Source organism: Ptychodera flava, chromosome 12 (assembly GCF_041260155.1).
Source record: "Ptychodera flava strain L36383 chromosome 12, AS_Pfla_20210202, whole genome shotgun sequence".
NCBI classification, from domain to species: domain Eukaryota; kingdom Metazoa; phylum Hemichordata; class Enteropneusta; family Ptychoderidae; genus Ptychodera; species Ptychodera flava.
In genome coordinates, this window is record NC_091939.1 from 17,062,778 (window position 1) to 17,085,451 (window position 22,674).

Genomic DNA, 22,674 nt, shown 5'->3' on the forward strand with positions numbered 1-22,674 from the left:
TTTCCTGTTCACTGGCAGAATTATGCTTTAAGGTAGTATGCACCTCAACGGTGAAAGACATAAACATTTTTCTCAAACTTTCCTTGATGAAATTCTCAACCATTCTCTTACCAAGTCAAGAACAAAAATCTATAGTCATCATGTAAAGTTAAGTACAAGAGAAACAAATTAATTAACATTTACAATATTTGACATTCAAAATGGCGGCCAACCAAGTGTCAAGTCTATAGGGGAAAGTGAATTTTTTATTTTTTAAAAGCTTTAAGAGGATGAAAATTTTTCTGACTCCAAGAGCTTTGAAATGAGCCCCTACAAGTGGTAGATCACAAGAATTTTGAAAATTTGAGAGTCCAAATATCTGTCCCCATTCTCACTTTCAAGTTAACTTGGTTAAATGACAACCTTATCAATTTTCAAGGTAAAAATAAAATGCTATCGGATTCCATCAGAGGAATGGACACAACCTATGGTAGCCCCAAACAAAACCTATTTGCACTTGCATAAATAGTTTGTCACTATTATATATATATATATATATATATATATATATATATATATATATATATATATATATATATATATATATATTATATAATATATATATATATATATATATATATATATATATATATATATATATATATATATATATGTGGCCACTATATTCTGATAATGACTGGCTTTTACTATTACAGGTCAGGATCAATGCTGGCTTGGCCCTTGCGATTCCAACATCCAGGGAGAAATTTGGAGACGTGTCCCAATACTGCAAAATATGGAAGTGTCTGGTGGATGCCCTGGAAGCCAGCGAGAAAGTGACGGATTTCAGTGAGTTCAAGTACAGAGAAAACCTCAGAGATCAAGTAAGTCTTACTATGATGATGCACATGAGTGCACACAGATAATAACATGAATAGCAAATATCACTCTAGCCACGGTAAAGTCGCAGCTTGATAAAGGATTTAAGTGGACATGTGTGTAAAGTGTTGTTCCAGATATCTCTTTATCAAAGCTCTATTAGCTCTAGCCTTTGATGTATTTTCCAATACTGTTTCTTGTCCTATACCGAAAACAAATGTCAAAATATAAGTTTCTGTTCATCTGGTCAACGCAGCCTGTATGTTTTGTGATGCCCAAAGGTTATTGTTGACTGCACTAGAATTCATTTTCAAAGGACATTGCATTCATATTGTAAATAATGCTGTTTGTTTGCAAAGATAATACTCAACATACTTCATTAGGATGGTGTTCTCATTTTCTCTAGAATATAAAGAGTAGTAAAAACATCAAACATAGCAGTTGTCCCTTTCAAAACAATTTTCTTAACAAAACATTACAAATGAAATAGAATTTCATCTGTTTATTTAGGATAGTTGCCATTCCCAAATGTCAATAATAGAGAGATTATTTTATGCGCACTCTGAAGTAGGCAAGGATAGTGTGGATTTGTGCTGATGGAAAAATTCAGTGCTTACAGCTTTACTTTCATATAATGGCATCCAAGAGAAAAATATGGCACAATAGATCATGATGCCTTTATGTCTTTCACTGTCACTCTCATTATATGCTTGAAAATGGTCACACAATGCAGAATGACCTGATTAAGGGACCGTCTCAGATTGTCGCAGAAGTTCAAAAAGCGAAATTTATTCGTTTAGGGGGGAGGGGGTTTGACCTCCATTCAATTAATGAACTTCACTTTCGCACTTTTATTTTGTGATCACAAGTTTTCGTGTGTTTATTTTAAATTAAAGAAAAACTGCACACTCGTGCCAACAAATTTGTAACTGTTTCCATCTCGTTTGTGCCCCAAACACAATTTACCGATAGGAACATTGTATCCTAAACATTTCATTCATCAAATTATACAAAGACAAAAAGTATCATTTTTTTAAAAATGTGCTATTTATAAGCGTCTGCTCTAACCACTAGATGTCTTTATTCTCACTTGTTATGCACCTGGTCATAGTCGTTTTAATATGATTGAACATGCCTGGGCCCCCTTGTCAAAGTTTTTCGCTTATTTACCGCCCTTACCAAGTACAAATTGCGTGTTCACAAAGACAAAGAACAGCACAAGAGATGCAAAAAGGGAAAGTAAAATAAAATGAAACTTTTATGCGGTAAAATGCCCTGTTAGTACTCAAATCTGATCGTTTACTTTAATTGTAATGTGGCAAGGGGAATACGTCCTTTAGTAGCTATAGCAAAATGCAACATTGTACTCTCAGGCAGACATGAACATTTCACACTTTTGAAGTTTCGTTTAGAGGGAGGGGGAGGGGGTTTTGATCTAAACGAAGAAATTTCGTTTCTTGAACTTCTGCGACAATCTGAGACGGTCCCTAACCCTTTCAGAAAAAAGTCAATTTTTGTTGCCTTTATAAAATGTACCCAGTCAATTTTTAGTCCCCACGGACACCGTCGGGGGGGACTTATAGGTTTGGTCATGTCCGTGCGTCCGTCGGTGCGTGCGTCAGTGCGTCAGTGCATCCATGTGTCCGTCCGTTCACGCAGATATCTCAGACATGCCCTGGTCAATTTCTTTCAATCTTTGCACAAGGATAGTACCCTACCAAATACAGTTGCACGTCGATTTGTTTCATAATGCGATCAAATTTGGCCGTGTTAGAGGACTTTTTAGTTTACACCACCATAGACTACCATGTATAAGTCAGCTGTCCATAGAATCCCATGTATAAGGCCAAGTAAAATAAAAATTTAGTTTCTCATCGTATTCATATTGCAAAAAGGATTCAGTGACACAGTTTTTAGTCCCCACGGATGAAGTCCAGGGGCCTTATAGATTGGGTCATGTCCCTCCGTTCACGCAGATATATCAGATATTTTGACAAAATGTCACGTGACCTTTGACCTCAAATATACATATTTGTCCATAACTCAGTAACCACAAGTGCTACACCCTTCATATATGGTATGATGGGACACCTTATGACGCCACATATTGTACCTCATTAATTATGTGCATATCTAATTTTGAGCGAGCCAATAGAGCTACAGGTCTGATTTTTGGTACTAGTATATTGGGATGACTTAGCAATTCAATTTTTTTTGACAAAATGTCACGTGACCTCAGTGACATTTGACCTGAAATATACATATTTGTCCATAACTCAGTAACCACAAGTGCTACACCCTTCATATATGGTATGATGGGACACGTTATGACGCCACATATTGTACCTCATTAATTATGTGCATATCTAATTTTGAGCGAGCCAATAGAGCTACAGGTCTGATTTTTGGTATATAGGGATACTTAGCATACAATTTTTTTGACAAAATGTCACGTGACCTCGTGACCTTTGAACCTCAAATATACATTTGCCGTGACAAAATGTCACGTGACCTCCGGTGACCTTTGACCTCAAATATTCATATTTGTCCATAACTCAGTAACCACAAGTGCTACACCCTTCATATATGGTATGATGGGACACCTTATGACACCACATATTGTACCTCATTTTATGCACATATCTAATTTTGAGCTAACCAATAGAGCTAGAGGTCTGATTTTTGGTATATAGGGATAACTTAGCAATACAATTTTTTTGACAAAATGTCACGTGACCTTGGAGACCTTTGACCTCAAATATACATATTTGTCCATAACTCAGTAACCACAAGTGGTACAACCTTCATATTTGGTATGATGGAAGACCTTATGACACCACATACTGTACCTCATTAATTATGCACATATCTAATTCTGAGCAAGCCAATAGAGCTGGATTTCTGATTTTTGGTATATAGGGATAACTGTAGGATAGAAATTTTTTGACCAAATGTCATGTGACCTCGATGACCTTTTACCTAAAATATACGTTTATGTCAATAAATAAGTAACCACAAGTGCTATGTCCTTTATATTTAATAGGATGAAAGACCTTATGACAACACACGCTTTACTTCATTAATTATGCACATATCTAATTCTGGGCAAGCGAATAGAGCTAGAGGTCTGATTTTTGGCATATAGGGATTAATTAGCAATACAATTTTTTTTTTCCAGAATGTCACGTGACCTCGATGACCTTTGACCTTGATTATACATATATATGCATAACTCAGTAACCACAAGTTCTATACCCTCCAATTTTGATAGGATATTAGACCTTAAGATGTCACATCTTGTACCTCATTTATTATGCGCATATGTATTTCTTGGCTGGCCAATACAGCTAGAGGTCTGATCTTTTTTCCCGATTTAGAACCATAACTTAGACATGCCTCATTTGTTTCAAATTGGGAACAACGACATAGACCTATGTGCCCATAGATCTCAACATATACACTCCAGTGATACTTCTTAATGACCACATTTCCCTGCCCCGTCAAGACTAATACTCCTTTACAAGTGGGGACTATGTCATTGTCAATGACTTGTTTTCAGATTTTTGTCAAAATTTTGATGAAAAACTGAAGCCAATGAAATGTAATGTCCATTTGGTCCAAAATTATAAAATAATTACTGAAAAATTCATGAAAATTGGTAAAATGTTGCACTAAATTTTGGTGGGAAAAATTACAGCACTCAAAGGGTTAATCACTGATCCCTCACTTTAGGGTGTGCCTTGCACTGAGTCCCATTAAAAGAAAGGTGCGCTAGCGTAATGGATCTCATAGTTTCACACTAATTTCATATTCTTCCATCCATCAGTATTCCTATTTGAACTGATCTTGGTTTTGTTTCTGTTTAATTAAAGCTTTGTTCAACTCTGAGTCACCTTGCCTGCTATGTAGCTGTGGATGATTTCCAGAGTTTGAGCTGTGTTATCAAAGACAGAGTAGACAAACTCAAGGAGTATTTTGACCAACACCACCAAAATGTCCAGGAGGCAACAACACCAGACGCCATGAAATGTAAGTATTGAAGTACCCACAATAAGTGAGATTGGAAGAACTGTAATTTCTTACTGTGATTCTTTGATTAGTCCCCACGGACAAAGTCCATGGGGATTTATAGATTTGGTCGTGTCTGTGCATCCGTCCATGTATGCGTCTTTGCGTTTTTCGCAGAAATTCCTGGAGTAATTACTTTCAAACTTGGTACAAGGATTACTCCCTATGTCATACATATGCATGTCGATTTGTTTTGTGATACAATCCAATATGACCATCATTTCTGTCAATGGTTTCCAAATTCATTAACCAAGTGGGGTCATTGACAACGACTTATTCTACTATGTATGTGCTTTGAAAATCTATTTCAATGTTTTATAAATGGGCCAAGAGACCAAGTATGAAAGTATTTAATTATCTGATTAAACAGCTTTATGAGAATTTGCTCAGTGAACATATCATCTGATGGTTTTACCATGGACAATCACATACAGATCACTGAATTGAATTCTTGTCTGAGCAGTAAAATCCATTAGAGGAGTAAAAAGGAATACATAAACCTTCAAGAGAAGAGACATTTGACTGTAGAGCAACACACTACACAGATGTCACTGGGGCTGAAGTAATTAAATTATTTGTTTTACGTGCCTAAATGCATGGGGTTTTGGAGGTTTCCATAAAAATAGTGAATTTGACCAGGACTTTACCGGGTAGCCTACCGCCAGTGAATGTTTGTTTACAGATTTTGTACAGAGTGCTCAAAATGCCTGCATGCTTGCTGAGTGTCACTGATTGTGTAAATTATGAAGGTGAAACAGAAATTTCTGCTGTGATTCTCAAATGGGTACTCATATTTAAAGGAAACAATCACGGAACTATTAAACTTGTGTGTAAATTTTCCTGAACTCCTTAATATCTGCCCACCTTTCAAAATCTCAAGTGGATGCAAAACAAAGAACTTACAAACAAGACTTGCTACATGTGGATGAAAGTAGGTCATTCAAAGCCAATGCTCCACTGTGAAAGGGGAAACTTCCACAGGAAATATCAGATTGAAAGTCTTGATCTGTTTCCCATGATTGATGAGTAGTCACAGGTCAACTTAAATCCAAGGCTAAAGTAAAATGTGTAAATTTCCTGCAAAAATGGTCTTCCTCTGATTGAACGTATTTAGTTTTACATATTATTTCAAAGAAATAATTGAAAAATTGTAAAATTAGTACATTATTGGGGCACCTGAAACATAGTATATATTTTCCCCTTTCTCTAATGAGTGTATTAATTCTTCTGTGAATTCTTTGTATGTTATAATTTAATCTCTCTTTATTCCAGTACAAGTGATATCAGATGCTGAGACTTACCTCAGGAAGATGGACGACAGTGGATTGAGCAAGGAAACTGACAAGACATTGTCTGATTTACGGTGGATATTTACTGTGCGAGTACAACCAACACAATCCTAACCCTTTCATTACAATGGTTGGGCCCAAACCCATCATTATCAATGGTGATAGTGGACCTGTTCACAAGGCATGGGGGTGAACAACATGGGTTTGTAGGGAAAGATGACTGCGTTAGCATTCATTCGTCAATTAGAGCTTGGAGGAGTCAGTTTATATAACTTGAAAATACAATTTTCTGGAGTGACAATGAACACAAATCAGCATATTTTGGCAAATGCTGCCTGAATACCTTTGTTCTAGAAAAACTTGAAAAACTTGTGCCTCACCATGTAAAATGTCAGTAACGTGTGTTCCAAATTGTGGTTTTGGAATAGATTTTCTGAATTAATGTTATCAGTGTGAAAATTCGGAAATAAAAAACACATCAGGACTTTAGCTGAGTTGTTTTATTGGTGTGTGACAATGGAGAATAAGCAAGTCCATTGGTTTGCCAAACCCCCAGGGTTTAAGACTTTCCTCTCTGCTGTAACTTGACATACAAGGGTAAAGCTGTCAACATTTTCTCAATTTTATTCAATGCATGCACTTTGAATTCAACAATATCAAGGCACTGTTTCATACTGAATGTGTTGACTTGTGGAACGATATCTGGCTCACATAACATGGAACAAAATATATACAAAGTAATTCATAGAATGTCAAAAATATTATTATCATACCTCAAAGCGTGTCGCAATAGAAAGTAAGTGTACTTCTCTATCGGGAAGTTTGTTTTTTCTGTCAAAATAGGGAGGAAAATCGTGATTTTAAATTTTCCCGTTTTCAACTGTTTCATTGCACCTAATAAATACTGTAACATATTGCACCCTGCAGGATGAATTGATTGCCGACATTCTTGTGTTTGTGCAGTCTTTCCAATGTCTGTCCATTGTTGAAAGAGGATGTGTAGATTTGTATGCACGGAAATGACAGGTATAAACATCTTGTTTCTTTGTCAGTGTGATATTGTGATATGTACCGTCCCATCTGAAATTCGTCGGATCAGTTTTGTTGCCACTGAGATAAAGTAGACTTCTAATGGGTATTAATGTCAGCAAGCCACATCCTGGTAAATCCAGGCAATTGAATACTTCTGACCTGTACTGGCCATGGCCAAAATAATTTATGACTGCACAAATTTACGTTCTGAATGATTAAGGGCTAGATAGATATAACAAATGTACACAGCTGAAGGTCATCATCATATAATTTTAATGTTAATTGAAACAATTTTTACAGAACATCTGCAGGATGTTTTGCAAGTTTTTTACAAGCACAATCTTCACAGCAACTGAAAACAGAATTTGCATCATGAGTTGCAGCTGGTATGATAATGCCATCACATTGCTAGTACTTGAGTGTAAAAGAGTTGACTTTTCACAAAAGGTACTTATACAGGTGTCAGCTTTGCGTCTTTGTCCAAGTTGAAAAAACATTGAACCACAACACATCTTTTTGTAAATCCATCAAACTTTGAAAATGTGCATTATGCTCCCGTAAACAGTTTGTGAAAAATAGACCTGTTTACCATCCGTTTAGCCCTGTCTCAAACTGCGATTTCTTCCTAGAGTTCTGGGACCTTAAGTTTGCATTTTTTTTGTAAATTTTGTACTATATTTGATGTGTTATGAATGCTATTCTCAATAGTTGAGAAGTGTAACATCGTCTTTTTTAATGCAAGTAGAATTAAATTATAATTGATATGGTATTTTTCATGAATGATTGTATTTGATTCAATGTAAAGATATCAAACGTTTTATTTCATCTCACATAGCAGGGCTTTGTGATGTCTTTATTAAACTTTTTGAAGTCATTTGACTCAGAATGCAATTCAGGGTACTCTGAAACCCATCATGATGCACACTGCTGTGACTTTACATGCACTGTGCACTATCATTGTCATATGGAAAATCAGTAAAAAATCACCATTTGTGTACATCATAGCAAGACAAATCAGTGAAAATCATTATTCATTTAGGGGGCCCAAACTGGTCTGTTAAATTCTTATTTATAAGGGCCAGTAAATGCTAACTTTCAATGATTTTTTCAGATTTTGTTTTTACTCTCAACCATAGTTTCTCATTCTACTTTCCAAAGCATGTTGATATATACAATAATATTCACCTTGTCAACTCAGTCTGTATATGCATAAACTATTATTGTTGACAAGTGAATTCTGGTCCAGACTAGAATTCAAATGTAAGCAATAACAGTGCACTTTATACACATAGATGCTATCTTGACAAGCTAAATAGTGGGCATTTCAACATTCTATTGGGAGAAGAATAATAACTTGCAATTGACGTACAAAAAATAATGAAAAAATCAACAAAAGTTACAGTTACTGCCCCTTGAATTGGTTTTATATAACCAACATGACATGGTAGTGACTGGTATGTGAACCTGACAGAACAAGGATTAAAGTACCCTTTCACCCAATTTCAAGATCTGTAGACCCAACTTTCCTATTGAAAACAATGAGGTTTTGCCAAAGGTGGGTGGGTAGAAGTTATAAACCTTTCCGTCATCAAGTTTGGTCAAATCATATTGTTTAAGCATGATGAAGAGAGGTCTTTGGGTGTAAAGGGTGACATTGTCTCAGAGCTAAATAAAGGCACACCCACACGTGCTGCATTTGTGTAAACACTGTGTCATCAGGTTTATTAAATATTTGTACCATCAGTGTGGAAAATGCATCAACCAACAGAAAACTGCAAAATCCTACAGTGAACATTACAGAGGAACACAACACTTAAATTCTCTAGTATCATATACTTTCATTGCTGGTGATTGACATCAAAATGAAGTAACTTTTGATTAAATTAGTGTATTGAGTACACTTATGACTAATGTAAAATTTTCAAAATTCCTGCAGCCAGTGTCTTGGCACACTAGCATTGCTGTTTTCCCAGAAGTCACTGGGAAGGACGGAGCGCCAGTTTACCAGTTCATCATCGTCAATCAAGTTTATCTTGCATTTGTGGAACATGTTGGTCAGGAAATCATCAGATGTAGATGACAAGACATGGTGGTCCTGTTGATGAGTTGCATGTATGTCTTGAGTACTGACCTGTGAATCTTCCAAACACTGGCTGGACTCTCTTTCTGTAACGAAGATGGCGATAGGTTATCTCAACTCAAAATCATCGACTGCAATTCCATCATCCGCTCAACTGCCCAAAATTACTTTGATAGTCTGAGGTAATTTGGAACTTGCCCGACTGCCAGTTGTTGTCTATTCTGAACCAATGATACTTTAACTATAGGGTCAATAGGGTACAGTTACATGCTACAATATATAAATGTGAAATTCAGTACATCACTTTCATACATCTGCAACACCTAAATTCATAGCCTGACTTCCATGAACCAAATGCACACCTGAAACTTTTCGTCAAATTGTTTGTATCATACTAAACAATATCTATACAAACTACAATTTTGATATAAACTGGTCTCCATTATTGTGGTGATTAAACACAGGGGCATACCGTCTTGGCTGCAGCTAGTGTTGGCAACACAGCCACCGTACACTTCAAGTGGTGTTCCTTTGTATTTGACCTGAAAGGCAAGGAAATGTTTAGATCTTGCTTGATCTTGAAGTGGCATTGTGCTTTCCGTAATGCTTCTTAAACCTCATTTTCCAGCAATGGTCAACATTTGTCCATACAATTGTTAAAAAAACATTGATGTCTTTCTGATGGACAATAGTTTTATATGTACAGTAACTGATCATTGGAGTTTGACCATCCCAGTTGGTCAATGCTTGCCTCCACAGAGTATGGCATTTCTGGTAATTATCGGCAATTTTAGGCCATTTTGATGAAATATTGACATTTTTCAAATTCTAAACATACTTTTTTCAGACATTAGAAAATCTTGACAAAATCTTACCTTTTACTTTCCATTTAAGTTAAAAATAGAAACTGATATCTGAAAGCTATTCTGGCATGATACACATTGTAGATTATTGTGATTATGATAATATCTTTATTAAACACAGTTACAAAAAATCTTTATTCAGGGGCCTATGTGATGAAGTGCAGTAAAATTCTGTTTCTGCAACCTATCCTGCAGAAACAAGTTCACAGTCGAATTTCAAGTTGATAAATTTACAACACTGTTTCATACCTCTCTCCAAGCACAAGCTTTGCTGACTCTAGTCCTCTTGAAGACTGCCTTGAACCACTGTGAGGGGTTACTGTAACACTGCCCTCTATTGATTTGAATTGTGCCAGATGACAGCAGATCACCATAAAATGTTTTATTCTATAGAAATTAGACACAGAAAATCATCAGTGTAACTTATAACAGGCTTTGTTTTTAATTTGATTTAGACAATCTATTATATCACTCTGAATACATTTTAAGATAGACGTATTAAAATAAATGGGTACAACAAAGTAACCTACAGTCATTAAAGGAACATACGCGTGTAACTTTTTCAGTGTTCTGCTTCTGCATATCAACTACCGTGTCTGACCCTCATCCATTTGTCATGCTGAAATTTCGAGTATTCTTTTTGTCAACACAGTTTGTATGTTTGTAGTGATCATTGTTTGTTGTTTACTAATGAATGCTAGTCCAGACTTGAATACAATTTTCAACAATAACAATGTAGATATTACTCATATAGGTTGTGTTGATATGCTACGTACTTGGCATTAAATTAAAGTTTAGGGATTCAATTCAGAAAGTGTAGGGAAATCACAAAACAAAAAGTTCTGAAATCAAAGTGAGACTTGAGTGGACTCCGTGGGTCATCAGTATGTATTAGGGAGATGGTGCAGTGGCAAAGAATGTGAAATTTTCAGAAGAGTACTTTCAGAATTTGCTTTGGAATACAATTCAGAATAACATTCAGACACTCACTATGTGAGATAATATTCTGTATATTCCAGAAGAGTACTTTCAGAATGTGCTTTGGAATTAACCAAACTTACTAAACTTTTACCATAGTTATGCTATAGGGTAACAAGTCATTGACAATGACATAGTCCCCACTTGTAATAGGAGTATTAGTCTTGATGGGACAGGGAAATGAGGTCATTAAGAAGTATCACTGGACTGTATATGTTCAGATCTATGGACACATAGGTATATGTCATTGTTCCCAATTTGAAACAAGAGGCATGTCTAAGTTATGGTTCTAAATCGGGAAAAAGATCAGACCTTTAGCTGTATTGGCCAGCCAAGAAATACATATGTGCATAATAAATGAGGTACAAGATGTGACATCTTAAGGTCTATTATCCTATCAAAATTGAAGCGTAAAGAACGTGTGGTTACTGAGTTAAGCATATATATGCATATTCAAGGTCAAAGGTCATCAAAGTCACGTGACATTTTGAAAATAAAACATTGTATTACTAATTAATCCATATATGCCAAAATTCAGACCTCTAGCTCTATTGGCTTGCCCACAATTATATATGGGCATAATTAATGAGGTAAAGCATGTGTTGTCATAAGGTCTCCCATCCAACTAAATATAAAGGACATAGCACTTGTGGTTACTTATTTATTGACATAATCGTGTATTTTAGGTAAAAGGTTATCGAGGTCACATGACATTTTGACATACCAAAAATCAGACCTCTAGTTCTATTGGCTCGCTCAAGATTAGATATGTGCATAATTAATGAGGAACAATATGTGGCGTCATAAGGTGTCCCATCATAACAAATATGAAGGGTGTAGCACTTGTGGTTACTGAGTTATGGACAAATATGTATATTTGAGGTCAAAGGTCATTGAGGTCACGTGACATTTTTTCAAAATAATTGTATTGCTAAGTTATCCCTATATACCAAAAATCAGACCTCTAGCTCTATTGGCTCGCTCAAAATTAGATATGTGCATACTTAATGAGGTACAATATGTGGCGTCATAAGGTGTCCCATCATACCAAATATGAAGAGTGTAGCACTTGTGGTTACTGAGTTATGCACAAATATGTATATTTGAGGTCAAAGGTAATTGAGGTCACGTGACATTTTGTCCAAAAAAATTGTATTGCTAAGTTATCCGTACATACCAAAAATCAGACCTCTGGCTCTATTAGCTTGCTCAAAATTAGATATGCACATAATTAATGAGGAACAATATGTGGCGTCATAAGGTGTCCCATCATAACAAATATGAAGGGTGTAGCATTTGTGGTTACTGAGTTATGGACAAATATGTATATTTGAGGTCAAGGTCACCAAGGTCACATGACATTTTGTTAAAAAAAATTGTATTGCTAAGTTATCCATATATACCAAAAATCAGACCTCTAGCTCTATTGGCTTGTTCAAAATTAGATATGCACATAATTAATGAGGTACAATATGTGGCGTCATAGGGTGTCCCATCATACCATATATGAAAGGTTTAGCACTTGTGGTTACTGAGTTATGGACAAATATGTATATTCGAGGTCAAAGGTCACCAAGGTCACGTGACATTTTGTCAAAGCATCTGAGATATCTGCGTGAACGGATGGACTCACATGGATGGACTAACGGACTGACATGACTCAATTTATGAGCCCCCTGGACTTTATCTGTTGGGACTAAAAACTGTGTCACTGCATCCTTTTTGCAATATGAATACGATGAGAAACTAAATTTTTATTTTTCTTGGCCTTATACATGGGAGTCTATGGACTGCCTTATACATGGGAGTCTATGGACTGCCTTATACATGGGAGTCTATGGACTTCCTTATATATGGGAGTCTATGGACTGCCTTATACATGGGAGTCTATGGACTGCCTTATACATGGGAGTCTATGGAGGTGAAAACTAAAAAGTCCTCTAACACGGCCAAATTTGATCGCATTGTGAAACAAATCGACGTGCACCTGTATGAGGTAGAGTACTATCCTTGTACCAAGTTTGAATGAAATCACTCCAGGCGTCTCTGAGATATCTGCGTGAACGGACGGACGGACACACGGATGGACGGATGGACGGACGCACGCACGCACGGACATGACCAAACCTATAAGTCCCCCCGGACGGTGTCCGTGGGGACTTATTAAGTATGTGTACAGTCACATCAAATTTGGTTCAATATTTCTTGAGATATAGCCCTATGGCAAAAAAGTCATAAAATATGCAAATGAGCAATTAATTAATAAGCCACACCCACCAAAATCTAATCAGATCTAAGTCTCATCATGATAATACCAAATACCAAATTGCATGACATTGGACCTAAGGGTTCTTAAGTTATGAGTGGAACAAAATCTGTCTACGGACGGACGGACAGACGGACGGACAGACGGACGGACGGACGGACGGACGGACACACACACACAGACATTGTGGTGACAAAGGACACCTTTGGTGCTTCGCACCACGGTGTCCAAAAATAGCCAAAAGATACATCTTATGGAGCTTTAACTACATCTCATGATGCCCCTTTGAATAACAACACTTGTACAAACCACAGACTCAAGTGAGAAGGTGATGACTGTGTACAAACAAAGTTAAGAAAATAGCACTGTTTTCTGGGGTTTTTTTTGTTTCTTCCTCTAACATTGACGCAGACGCTGTGAAGAGCTCATCATGCAAATATTGTCCCCTGCAGGCTACACGGTGATAGCTGACAAAACATTCATAACCCTGAGTTAAGTTCACTCTTCCAGTCAGAGCAGAATACCCAGAATAATATAGCGAGTGAACAGACACATTTATTGCATGGCACGTAACTGAAACACAGAGTAAGGAATAAACATCAACATTTCAAGAAACTGTCTCATTAGCAAAGAACCCAGTCTTCATACAGAGTGTCATTTTCTGATATTCTTAAACAGTTTGTTTAGCAGAGGATATTTCAACCTAGTCTCTGTATTATGAAATAATGGGATGCAATCCAAAGACAAAGAATACTCACTTGGTTTGTGATGGACAAGACATTGTCACCAGGCTGGATGACTTTGGTTTCAATCAGAGAAAACAGTGTTTGTTTCTTCTGTCTTGTTTTGCCCGCTGAAACTTCCTGGAATGTATAAAAAGAACACAAGGAAATTACTATGGTAATCTTCAATTTCTCAATACTGTACAATACTGTGCAAGTGGTTACAGCCTTGGCACAAATCTGATATTTCACCTGTCAAATACCACTCATAATATTATCTGACTAAATTACAGAGACTCAAAATATACAGAATTATGTTGATAAAGAAGCAGTTCTCCCTAGATGAGGTAACAGAGGTGTGGCACCCGGTAGTGATGACTGACCATCCTCCGATCAAAAAGCTGTGGAACAAATAACTTTTTAAAGAATGAAAAAACAATTTCCACAGAAAAATTTGCGAAATAAGCCCACACCACAGAAACTATCTTGTGAATATTTCCTGAGGAGAACTGTGAGGAAATAATAAGTATAGGGGCCAGTAGTTGTTTGTACATGGAAATTTACAGAAACACTGTAACAACAACAGACAAGTTATTAAACCAGACTCTATTGAAATATTTCCCGCTAATGTTAATGATAAAACATTCAAAAACAGTTCACAGATACATAGATATCTTTAAACTAGAATCAATGAAATTCATCTGATGGAATAATTGGAATAGGCAAAATGTTATATGGACAAATAAAATATATTATACTATTTATTTTTGGTAAGTTCAACACTAACAGTTGATGAAATATGACTATACAAATTTTGAAATTTCAGATATACCTGTGAAGCTGTTACTGGCATGGAGCTTTGTGTTACAGTGCTTGGTGGGATCTTACCACATGTGGTAGATCTGGGTATGCCTGCACCGACTGAAGATAGAGTGGTTGACAATGGCCTCTGTCCTGGGTTCCCCCTTCCCACTGGAAATTGATGCACATTCCCTGTAGTTGGTGGTGCATCCCTCACTGGCGCATTACTACAGAGAAGTCCAGTTGCTGCCGCAGTCTTTGTGACTGAAGTACTGGGGAGTGATGTCATCGTTGATGCTGCTGCATCGCCGCAGGCAACTACAGTTGCAGTAGTATAGAAACTCTTTGTGGCTGAAGAACCGAGTAGAGGCAACGCTGTTGTCACTCCAGGTGCTGTTCTAACATCAGAAGATGGTGTGTGCTGTTGATTCACGGATGCTGACAAGGGGCTGTGGTATCTTACTATGGAGGGTACTGTACACAGTGATGGCAAGGTCTTCAAAGTGACATTCCTTGAGGCAGCACCACTTCCTGTTGCTTGTGAATTTCTATCCAGGTGTCCTTTCCCTGCAAATCTTTGACTTTCTGTTCTGACATCATCGTGAGTACTGGAACTGACAGGTGTTGCAAAAGTTGACGATAACACCTTCTTTGTCGCTGACCTCTGCATATCTCTGGGCACATGTTGAGATTTCTGTGCATTTTCTGTCACTGCATATGACACCCCGGGCACATCATTTTTGCTATTTCGTACAGCAGTTGAAGCATGTTGTTGAGCCATGTCCAAATTCATTTGGGTATCAAGATCTCTATTCACAGTCTCATTATCTCTTTCCTTTGCCGTCTGCTTCATGGCAATCTCTTTTCTTCTCTGTCTTCCTCTTTTTCTCTTTCTTCCATCATTTTCAGATACTGGATCCAAACTTTTCACACCACCTGGCTCCATTGAATCAACTCTACAAATTATTTGATTTCCACTTCCATATGTACCATCATTATTCCCTCTCTCTGCAAGTTTCTTGCTATTATCCCCTAGAGTCTGCCCTTCGTGACCTGACTCTCTCAGCCGTGGCTGTGACTCGGCACTTCTTCCATCACTGCTGGTTTTCTGACCCGTCCCGATAACCTCTTGAAACTGACAGGACAGTTGTTTCTGTCTCTGCAGAAGCTGAAGCAGTTTCCTCTGTCTGCCAGCCAAGGATACCAAGTTGTGTCTAAGCTCCATGCTGACTCCAGGGTTGCTACACTGACTTTGCTGACGGGCTATCTCTGCTTTGTTTCTCTTGTTCTCTTCACTTAGAGTCTTCAAAGCATGTTGGATTGTCATCATTTTGGTTTTGATTAAATCTAAATCAATAAAACATAACTTTGGTGTTACTTGGTAAGTGTGTTCTGAATGATACTATCCTGTCCCCTCAGACGTGAAATTTAGTTCCTTGTGTATGCAAGTTCAATTTATTTGGTTCTCTCCATGAATTACTGGGTTTGTGTAGTTCCATGGACAAACATGTAACGTATCTGCTTAAATTGTGTTTACTTTACAAGGAAGGAGTCTGTGGCAATATGAAAATTCTATAATTGCCTACAATTTTTTGATATGTATGAATTTACTAACCTGTAGACTTAGATTCTTTGAGAAGTTCTTGAACACTATTTTGTAGCTTTTCAATTTCAACCACTCTATCTTCATCCTATTCAGGCAAACAAATAGCAGGCAAAACTGTTTTCAATCTGTTATCTATTATTAATAAATCAATTAATATTAATTAATTTATTATTAATAAATTAATCAATTAAATTATTAATAAATTTATTTATTTAATTTATTAATAAATTTATAAATTAATTAAGTTATCTATTAATTAATTGATTAATTAAATTAATTAATTAATTAATTAATCAATCTGTAATTAATTATTCTGAATAGCTTGGCACTATAGAAATGTCCCAATGACTTATAAGCATATTTGCTTTTTTTTATTTCCATTTCAGAATTTCTGTACAGTTGTAATACATATTAGTAAGATCGGCAAATGCAATATAAACTGCTTGTGAACTAGTAGATGCATGAATAATATTTATGTAATCTGACAATCATTACAAAGATACTGCTCCCTTGACTCTTACATATCTGATGTAAAAGTTTTGGGCTAACTACAGTGTACACAGCTTGCTATGCTACATAAACTTGAAACCTCTTGCTTTGTCCTTTACCTTTGACAGGGATCAAACTTAGCCACAGAAACTAGGTCTGTCTGTAAGGAAAGGATTGGACTGATTCAAAGGATTACCTTATCTGATGGAATATCTCTTCCTTCATTTGTGATACAGTTCTCTCCTATTTCTGTTCCACCATCCAAACCATCTTTTGACTGGTTGCTACTTCTATCTGAGCCCTGACATGCATCGGTGACATTACCAGTAATGACATCATCCCCTTCCGCTAAATGCTCTCTATTCTCACTGGACTTTTGAATATCTTGTGCCTGACTAACAACCTGCTCAGCTCTGCTGGACTGATTATTCCTCTTTCTTGACTGTTTATCTTTCTGACTGTGTATGTGTTTCTCTTGCCAAGTATTGCGCTCAGAAGAACAGATGGATGATTGACTGTTGCCCTTAGAAACAGACTCCTCTCTTGCTCTTTCATACTGGCTATGCTTGCTATTTCCAGCTTGACTGTCTCTGTCATGGTGGCTTGACTCAGTATCTACAAAAATTGTAGTTTTGACTAACTGTGAGCTGCTTTCAAAAATTAAGCATCTGTTTCAGTCGAAGAACCATATAACTTCAGAGATTACTGTGCACAACACGGAATTTACCTAGTACTTGAATTATAGCTAGTGCTTTAGATCACACACACACACAAAGGTTCACAACCCTGTAAATTGTTAACTTACACTTGTAAAATTTCTTAAAAATATGCAAATCAATAATCAATGAACAAAACCTGTAGAACTTCTTGTAGTAGCATTATGACCTGGTGTAAATTTCCATCAAACTAAGGGTTGAAATTATAAACATTGTTCCAACTTTCTGAACTCAAGTGATTTTACAACTGAGCTTTGTTGAATTCTTACTTAGTGGGCCAAGATTTTCTCTGTGCAAGCCATACACCATGGGCCAGCATTTTACCAGAGTAGCTAAAGTAACTATTTTGTCACCAGATTCACACAGAGATGTTGGCAATACATAGAACACCATTTATACCTCCAGCCAATTCACAGAATCCAAAAATATTATTTGCATAATTATATGCTCCTTTGAAAAATTTATAACCAATCCTGTAACACCAATCATTGTGCATTCTTTAATATTCTTCTTCTAATGCTTGTATATTTAGACTGTGCATATCTGTTTCCAATCACATAAATGTCACTATTAGCCTCCACATATAATATTGTTAATACTTTGTTCAAACTGTTACACCAACTACAATCTCATTGGGTTCCTCTTAATAGGACAAATGTCATAAGCTTAAAGAATATTTCCAAAAAGCTTGAAAAAGTATTTGATTGCCCCACATCCAATCTTGGAAGACAAGAATTTTTGTTATTTTTTCCTGACAACCATCACTCACCTGCAAGTTTTCTTAACTTTGGTGGACATGACAATTCAGGTGATCTCTGATTGACATCATCATGGGTTCTTGACCAGCCTTGGCGGATACACTGCCCACCTCTGCCGATGGCTACATTGTTTGCACACTGGAAAATACTTCTACAGCATCGGGTAAGAAATTCAGAGAACAGTTGAAAGATTTCAAAGCATTTCCTGATATTTTGTGAAGTGTATTAGGCTGGAATGTTTCTGCAGTTCCTGGTATTTACAGTAACTTACGCAGTGTGTGCTGATTAGTGATCTTTTAGTATTTTATCAGCATATTTCATTACGGTGACACATTATCAATGTTGCATATCAAAATCAGCTTATGTACCAGTATGAAATAAGTAACCGAACTTCGGCTGTTGCATGTATACAGCAAATAAACCTACCAAGAGCTGCGATATTATAGGAAGCAAAGGTTAATTTTTTGCAGGAGAACAGTATTCACGATGACCTAAAGTGAAGACATGGATCACCTCTTTGTGAATGTTATCAAAACAATCCCCTGATTCCATGCAAAACCTATGATTCACTGCAACCATTAAAACTACACTTGGTACAATGTGAAAAAAGTCAAGAATCATCATCTGTGAACTGGCAACTTAACTTGGCGACATTAAAAAAGAAATATAAATGGTGATACTGCATTCCCAATCTGATTTGCACTAGGATCCATATCAATGAAGGCTAAAGCCATATAACTCCTATCGCTTACTTTAGTTACAAATTGTCGTTGTACCATGTGACTGGTAAAATTTTTCACTTTTCCTTTCTAAAAGTCTTAAGGTGGTTTTTGCCTTGAAAGTGAAAGACTTATTAGTATACTTTTGCTCAAACTTTCCTCAAGAAATCTTTCAACCATTCTCTTTCAAAATCAAGAAAAAAAATCGTGGGTCATCATGCAAATTTTAGCAACTAGAAAAACAAATAACCTAAGATATACCGATATTTGAAATTCAAAATGGCCTCCATCCCTGTGTTATCTCTATGGAGAAAAACAAAATTTTTGAATTTCGAAAAACTAAGCCAGTGAAAAGTTTTCTTACACCAAGACCTTTAAAATTAAACCCCACAAGTGGCAGATCAGAAAATAATTGTAAAAGTTTGAGAGTAAGAGTCCGAATATCTGTCCCCGAGGTGCGATCTACCTTTAATAAGTGTATGAAAGAATCTCACCGTTGTGTCACAAGAGCCAACGATTCATCAGAATCACTGCTGTTCTCTGCCTGACAGCACTCTCTGCTGCTATCTTTCTCCTTTGGGACTTGACTTGCTGGTTGTCGTTGTGATCTAGTTTGTCTTAGCCTGTGCAAGAGGAAAACAGATTTGACTGCTAATTTGATAACAGATACCTTCAACTTTAGCCCAGGGTTATCTACAGCAGTTTTGATCATGACAAACATATATGAAACTTGCGGGTTTGGCACTTACATTCTTCGAATATTAAAGGACAATTAACAAACAAAATTAGATGTAAGTGTAATGGTCATCAAAATCCATCATTTTTAGTTCTTTATTAATCTTCATTGACATTAACATTAGAGTGATATCAATAATGTTGTTTTCTTAATACACAGTCTGTACTCTGTACTGGAAAGGAAAACTAAAAGTTTTTTTCTGGTCAATCCCCCCCCCCCCCTCCATTGAACTGTAGCCCTGCATACAATGCTATATGTTCCCAGTGTTATACGGTGCCTGGAACACACAGCATCGCACACAGGGCTAGCCCAACTGAAGAGGTGCCCAGTTGGTTTTACAGAAGTAGAGACAAGAAACTTCTCTAATGTCATTGCAGGTATCATGTGAATTATAGTTTGCATCTAAAATTATATTTTTTATCCACCTTAAATCATTCCACAGAACTTTTCAAAACACTCTATGGTGTAAAGAATGGGGCAAAATCAAAAGAGACCTACATGCTAAGACCACAAAGAATGGATGGAGATGGTACCATTGTACTGTCCGAGTCCACAGAATCTTCCACCACTGTTCCGTCTTCACCATCAGACATTGTGCTTTCTGTGGAGTATATACTGAACTGACTCAGACCTGGCCCTGCCATCAAAATTCAAACTTGTTTCTTCTTTCCTGAAATTGTTTCAAGAATTATCCAGCTGCCATTCATGTGACACAAAATATATACACTGCCATGGAGTGTTTTACAGACACCAGCCAATGAAAAAAGAAATAATAAATGGTAGAAATTCAATTATATTAATACACTTAATTTTGTTTACCGACACTGCAACAGATGCACTGAAGTATATGGTCTCCAATTCAATCATAGTAACTAGGAGTGCATCTTCGCTTGCCAAGATCTCTTGTCCTGAGGCAGCTGGATGCTCTCCGAAATCAAACCCATGTGAGGGAACAATGCTAGGGGTGCTCCATCCATCAGTATCTACAACAGGCTACTTGTGTCGCATGCCACACCTCCGATCCATGCCTCGAACCTGCGTTTGCGGTTGACTGGCGGCGCAGGTTTGAAACAGTCACCTGTGGTGTATTCCACTCTGCGTCCCATAGACGTGTATACATCTTCTCAGGCATATGTACATACGTCTGTGGGGCGCATAGACGCAGGGCGGAATATGGTAGGCGGAATGTGGTAGTCTGCTCGATCAATCAATCAATCGATCGCCAGCTCAGTGCTCTACCCTCGTATGCAACTAACGCGCGTTCGAGAGCTGTAGTCTGCTCGATCAATCGATTGCATGCTCCGTGCTCTGCCCTCTAATGCAACGACAAATTTGTATTTTAGGGCAATTGGCACTGACCATGGCGATCGATTGGTCGAGCAGACTACCCAGCACACAGTAGAGAGCCAAGTACTGTGCAGGCGCGACGGCGCGATCGTAGTCTCGAGCAGACTACCCATGCACACGAACGCAAGTGGATCCAAACCAGGCACGATATACAACCATATTCAGATCGGGTATCGCACTGTACTCGTCACTGAATGAATTTCTTGAACCTTTCCTTCAAAGATTTTTCACAACAATTGTAAATTTTGTCTATAGTAGATGTTGCTTTCCTATAAAACACAATTACCTGTTCTGCCATGCCATCATGCGAAGCTGAAGTTATTGCGTATTCGAGTTACTGACAGAAATTCGTATTTGTAGCCTAGCTTTCGACAATTCAAATACTCAAGTGTTTTTAGTTCGTACTCAGAAGTACCGAATTTTGTTGAATTTGCATAAAATTGCAAATGTAAATTTTAAAGAACTTTGTTTTCCTGGTTTTATCAAAACTCGTTTCTTACAACATGGAGCTAGAATCGGATGGTTGCAAGCTTTACCTGTAGGCCTAAAACCGGTTTTGCAATAGGCAGCTGAATAGGTTTGAAGTTTGAGATTATTTTGTGAAGTTTTCGTTGTGTGTTTTTGTTTTCAGAAATTCCTTCTGCATTGTTCAGTGTAGAGAGAGCTCTTGGCAAACTTGGTACAGAATAACTCGTTCTTTAACGTCGTTCGTGAAAGTCTTTATAGCTGATTGTGTATTAAAAATAAATAATTAACGTAAGCTTATGCCTGCATATGCAATCAATCAATCAACTCACACTAGCAGAGAGTGTGGTATGGCACATTCCAAAATTGGACAAAGTACAAAACTGAACACTTTCAAGAGGACAACAAAGTATCCAAGGTGTACAATAAGCAACTGTTTAACAGTGGGAAGGCTACTCTGGAGGGTCAGCAGAAATCAGTGTTCTTCAAGAATATAGCAAGATCTAGGCCTAGAAAATTATATTCCATAACCCCGTTTCTTTTTGTGTGACACTAGAAAAAGAGGAACAATCTATTCCACTTTCCTGTAACAATAAAACTCGTTCAGTGATAAACTGTTTACATTAGAATAAAAAATGAAACTCATCATCTTTTTCGTCGCTATCACATCTGAGACAAAGTCTATTTTTCAAAGGTAATTTTGGCTTACTTTCCCTACCCTTCCCTATTTAAATTATGAGCACCAAATCTAACTTTCGATAAAGCTCTGCGAAGAGTAAATTTTGACAAGTCGTGTACGTATTTTTCAAAATAAAATCCAATCTTGAAAGTTCTATACATACGCAATTTATTACCATCTCCATTTTTCCTTGTATCGTTTG

At 37.0% G+C, this 22,674-nt stretch overlaps 2 protein-coding genes across 3 annotated transcripts in view; one reads left to right on the forward strand and one right to left on the reverse strand.

Moving 5' to 3' along the window:
- LOC139145204 (HEAT repeat-containing protein 6-like) overlaps positions 1-6,704 on the forward strand; it is a 64,248-nt gene extending 57,544 nt beyond the window's left edge. For both annotated transcript variants that reach the window (XM_070716204.1, XM_070716205.1), the window contains exons 20-22: positions 696-863; positions 4,731-4,887; positions 6,199-6,704. In XM_070716204.1, coding sequence (XP_070572305.1) covers positions 696-863; positions 4,731-4,887; positions 6,199-6,329 — 456 coding nt within the window. In that variant the 3' untranslated portion in view covers positions 6,330-6,704. The remainder of the gene's footprint in view (positions 1-695; positions 864-4,730; positions 4,888-6,198) is intronic.
- Positions 6,705-8,942: 2,238 nt separating this feature from the next.
- On the reverse strand, positions 8,943-21,675 carry LOC139145205 (uncharacterized). The gene is made up of 11 exons (XM_070716206.1): positions 21,615-21,675; positions 20,480-20,651; positions 19,740-19,868; positions 18,538-18,677; positions 17,249-17,667; positions 16,573-16,648; positions 14,989-16,304; positions 14,193-14,297; positions 10,440-10,577; positions 9,800-9,869; positions 8,943-9,413 (listed from the first exon to the last, which is right to left on the reverse strand). Exons 2-11 carry the CDS (start codon positions 20,623-20,625, stop codon positions 9,169-9,171), a joined length of 2,784 nt encoding a protein of 927 aa, XP_070572307.1. The 5' UTR covers positions 20,626-20,651; positions 21,615-21,675; the 3' UTR covers positions 8,943-9,168.
- Between the last annotated feature and the right edge of the window lie 999 nt (positions 21,676-22,674).

Bases quoted from the DNA above. Each gene is read 5' to 3' on its own strand.
- LOC139145205 (XM_070716206.1), bottom strand. From the start codon at position 20,625: ATGGCAGGGCCAGGTCTGAGTCAGTTCAGTATATACTCCACAGAAAGC. The intron at 17,668-18,537 runs GTGAGTGATGGT...CAATTTTTGTAG, and splicing joins AAAGTTAAGAAAACTTGCAG to ATACTGAGTCAAGCCACCAT. The intron at 9,414-9,799 runs GTATGCCCCTGT...TCTTCGTTACAG, and splicing joins CACTAGCTGCAGCCAAGACG to AAAGAGAGTCCAGCCAGTGT.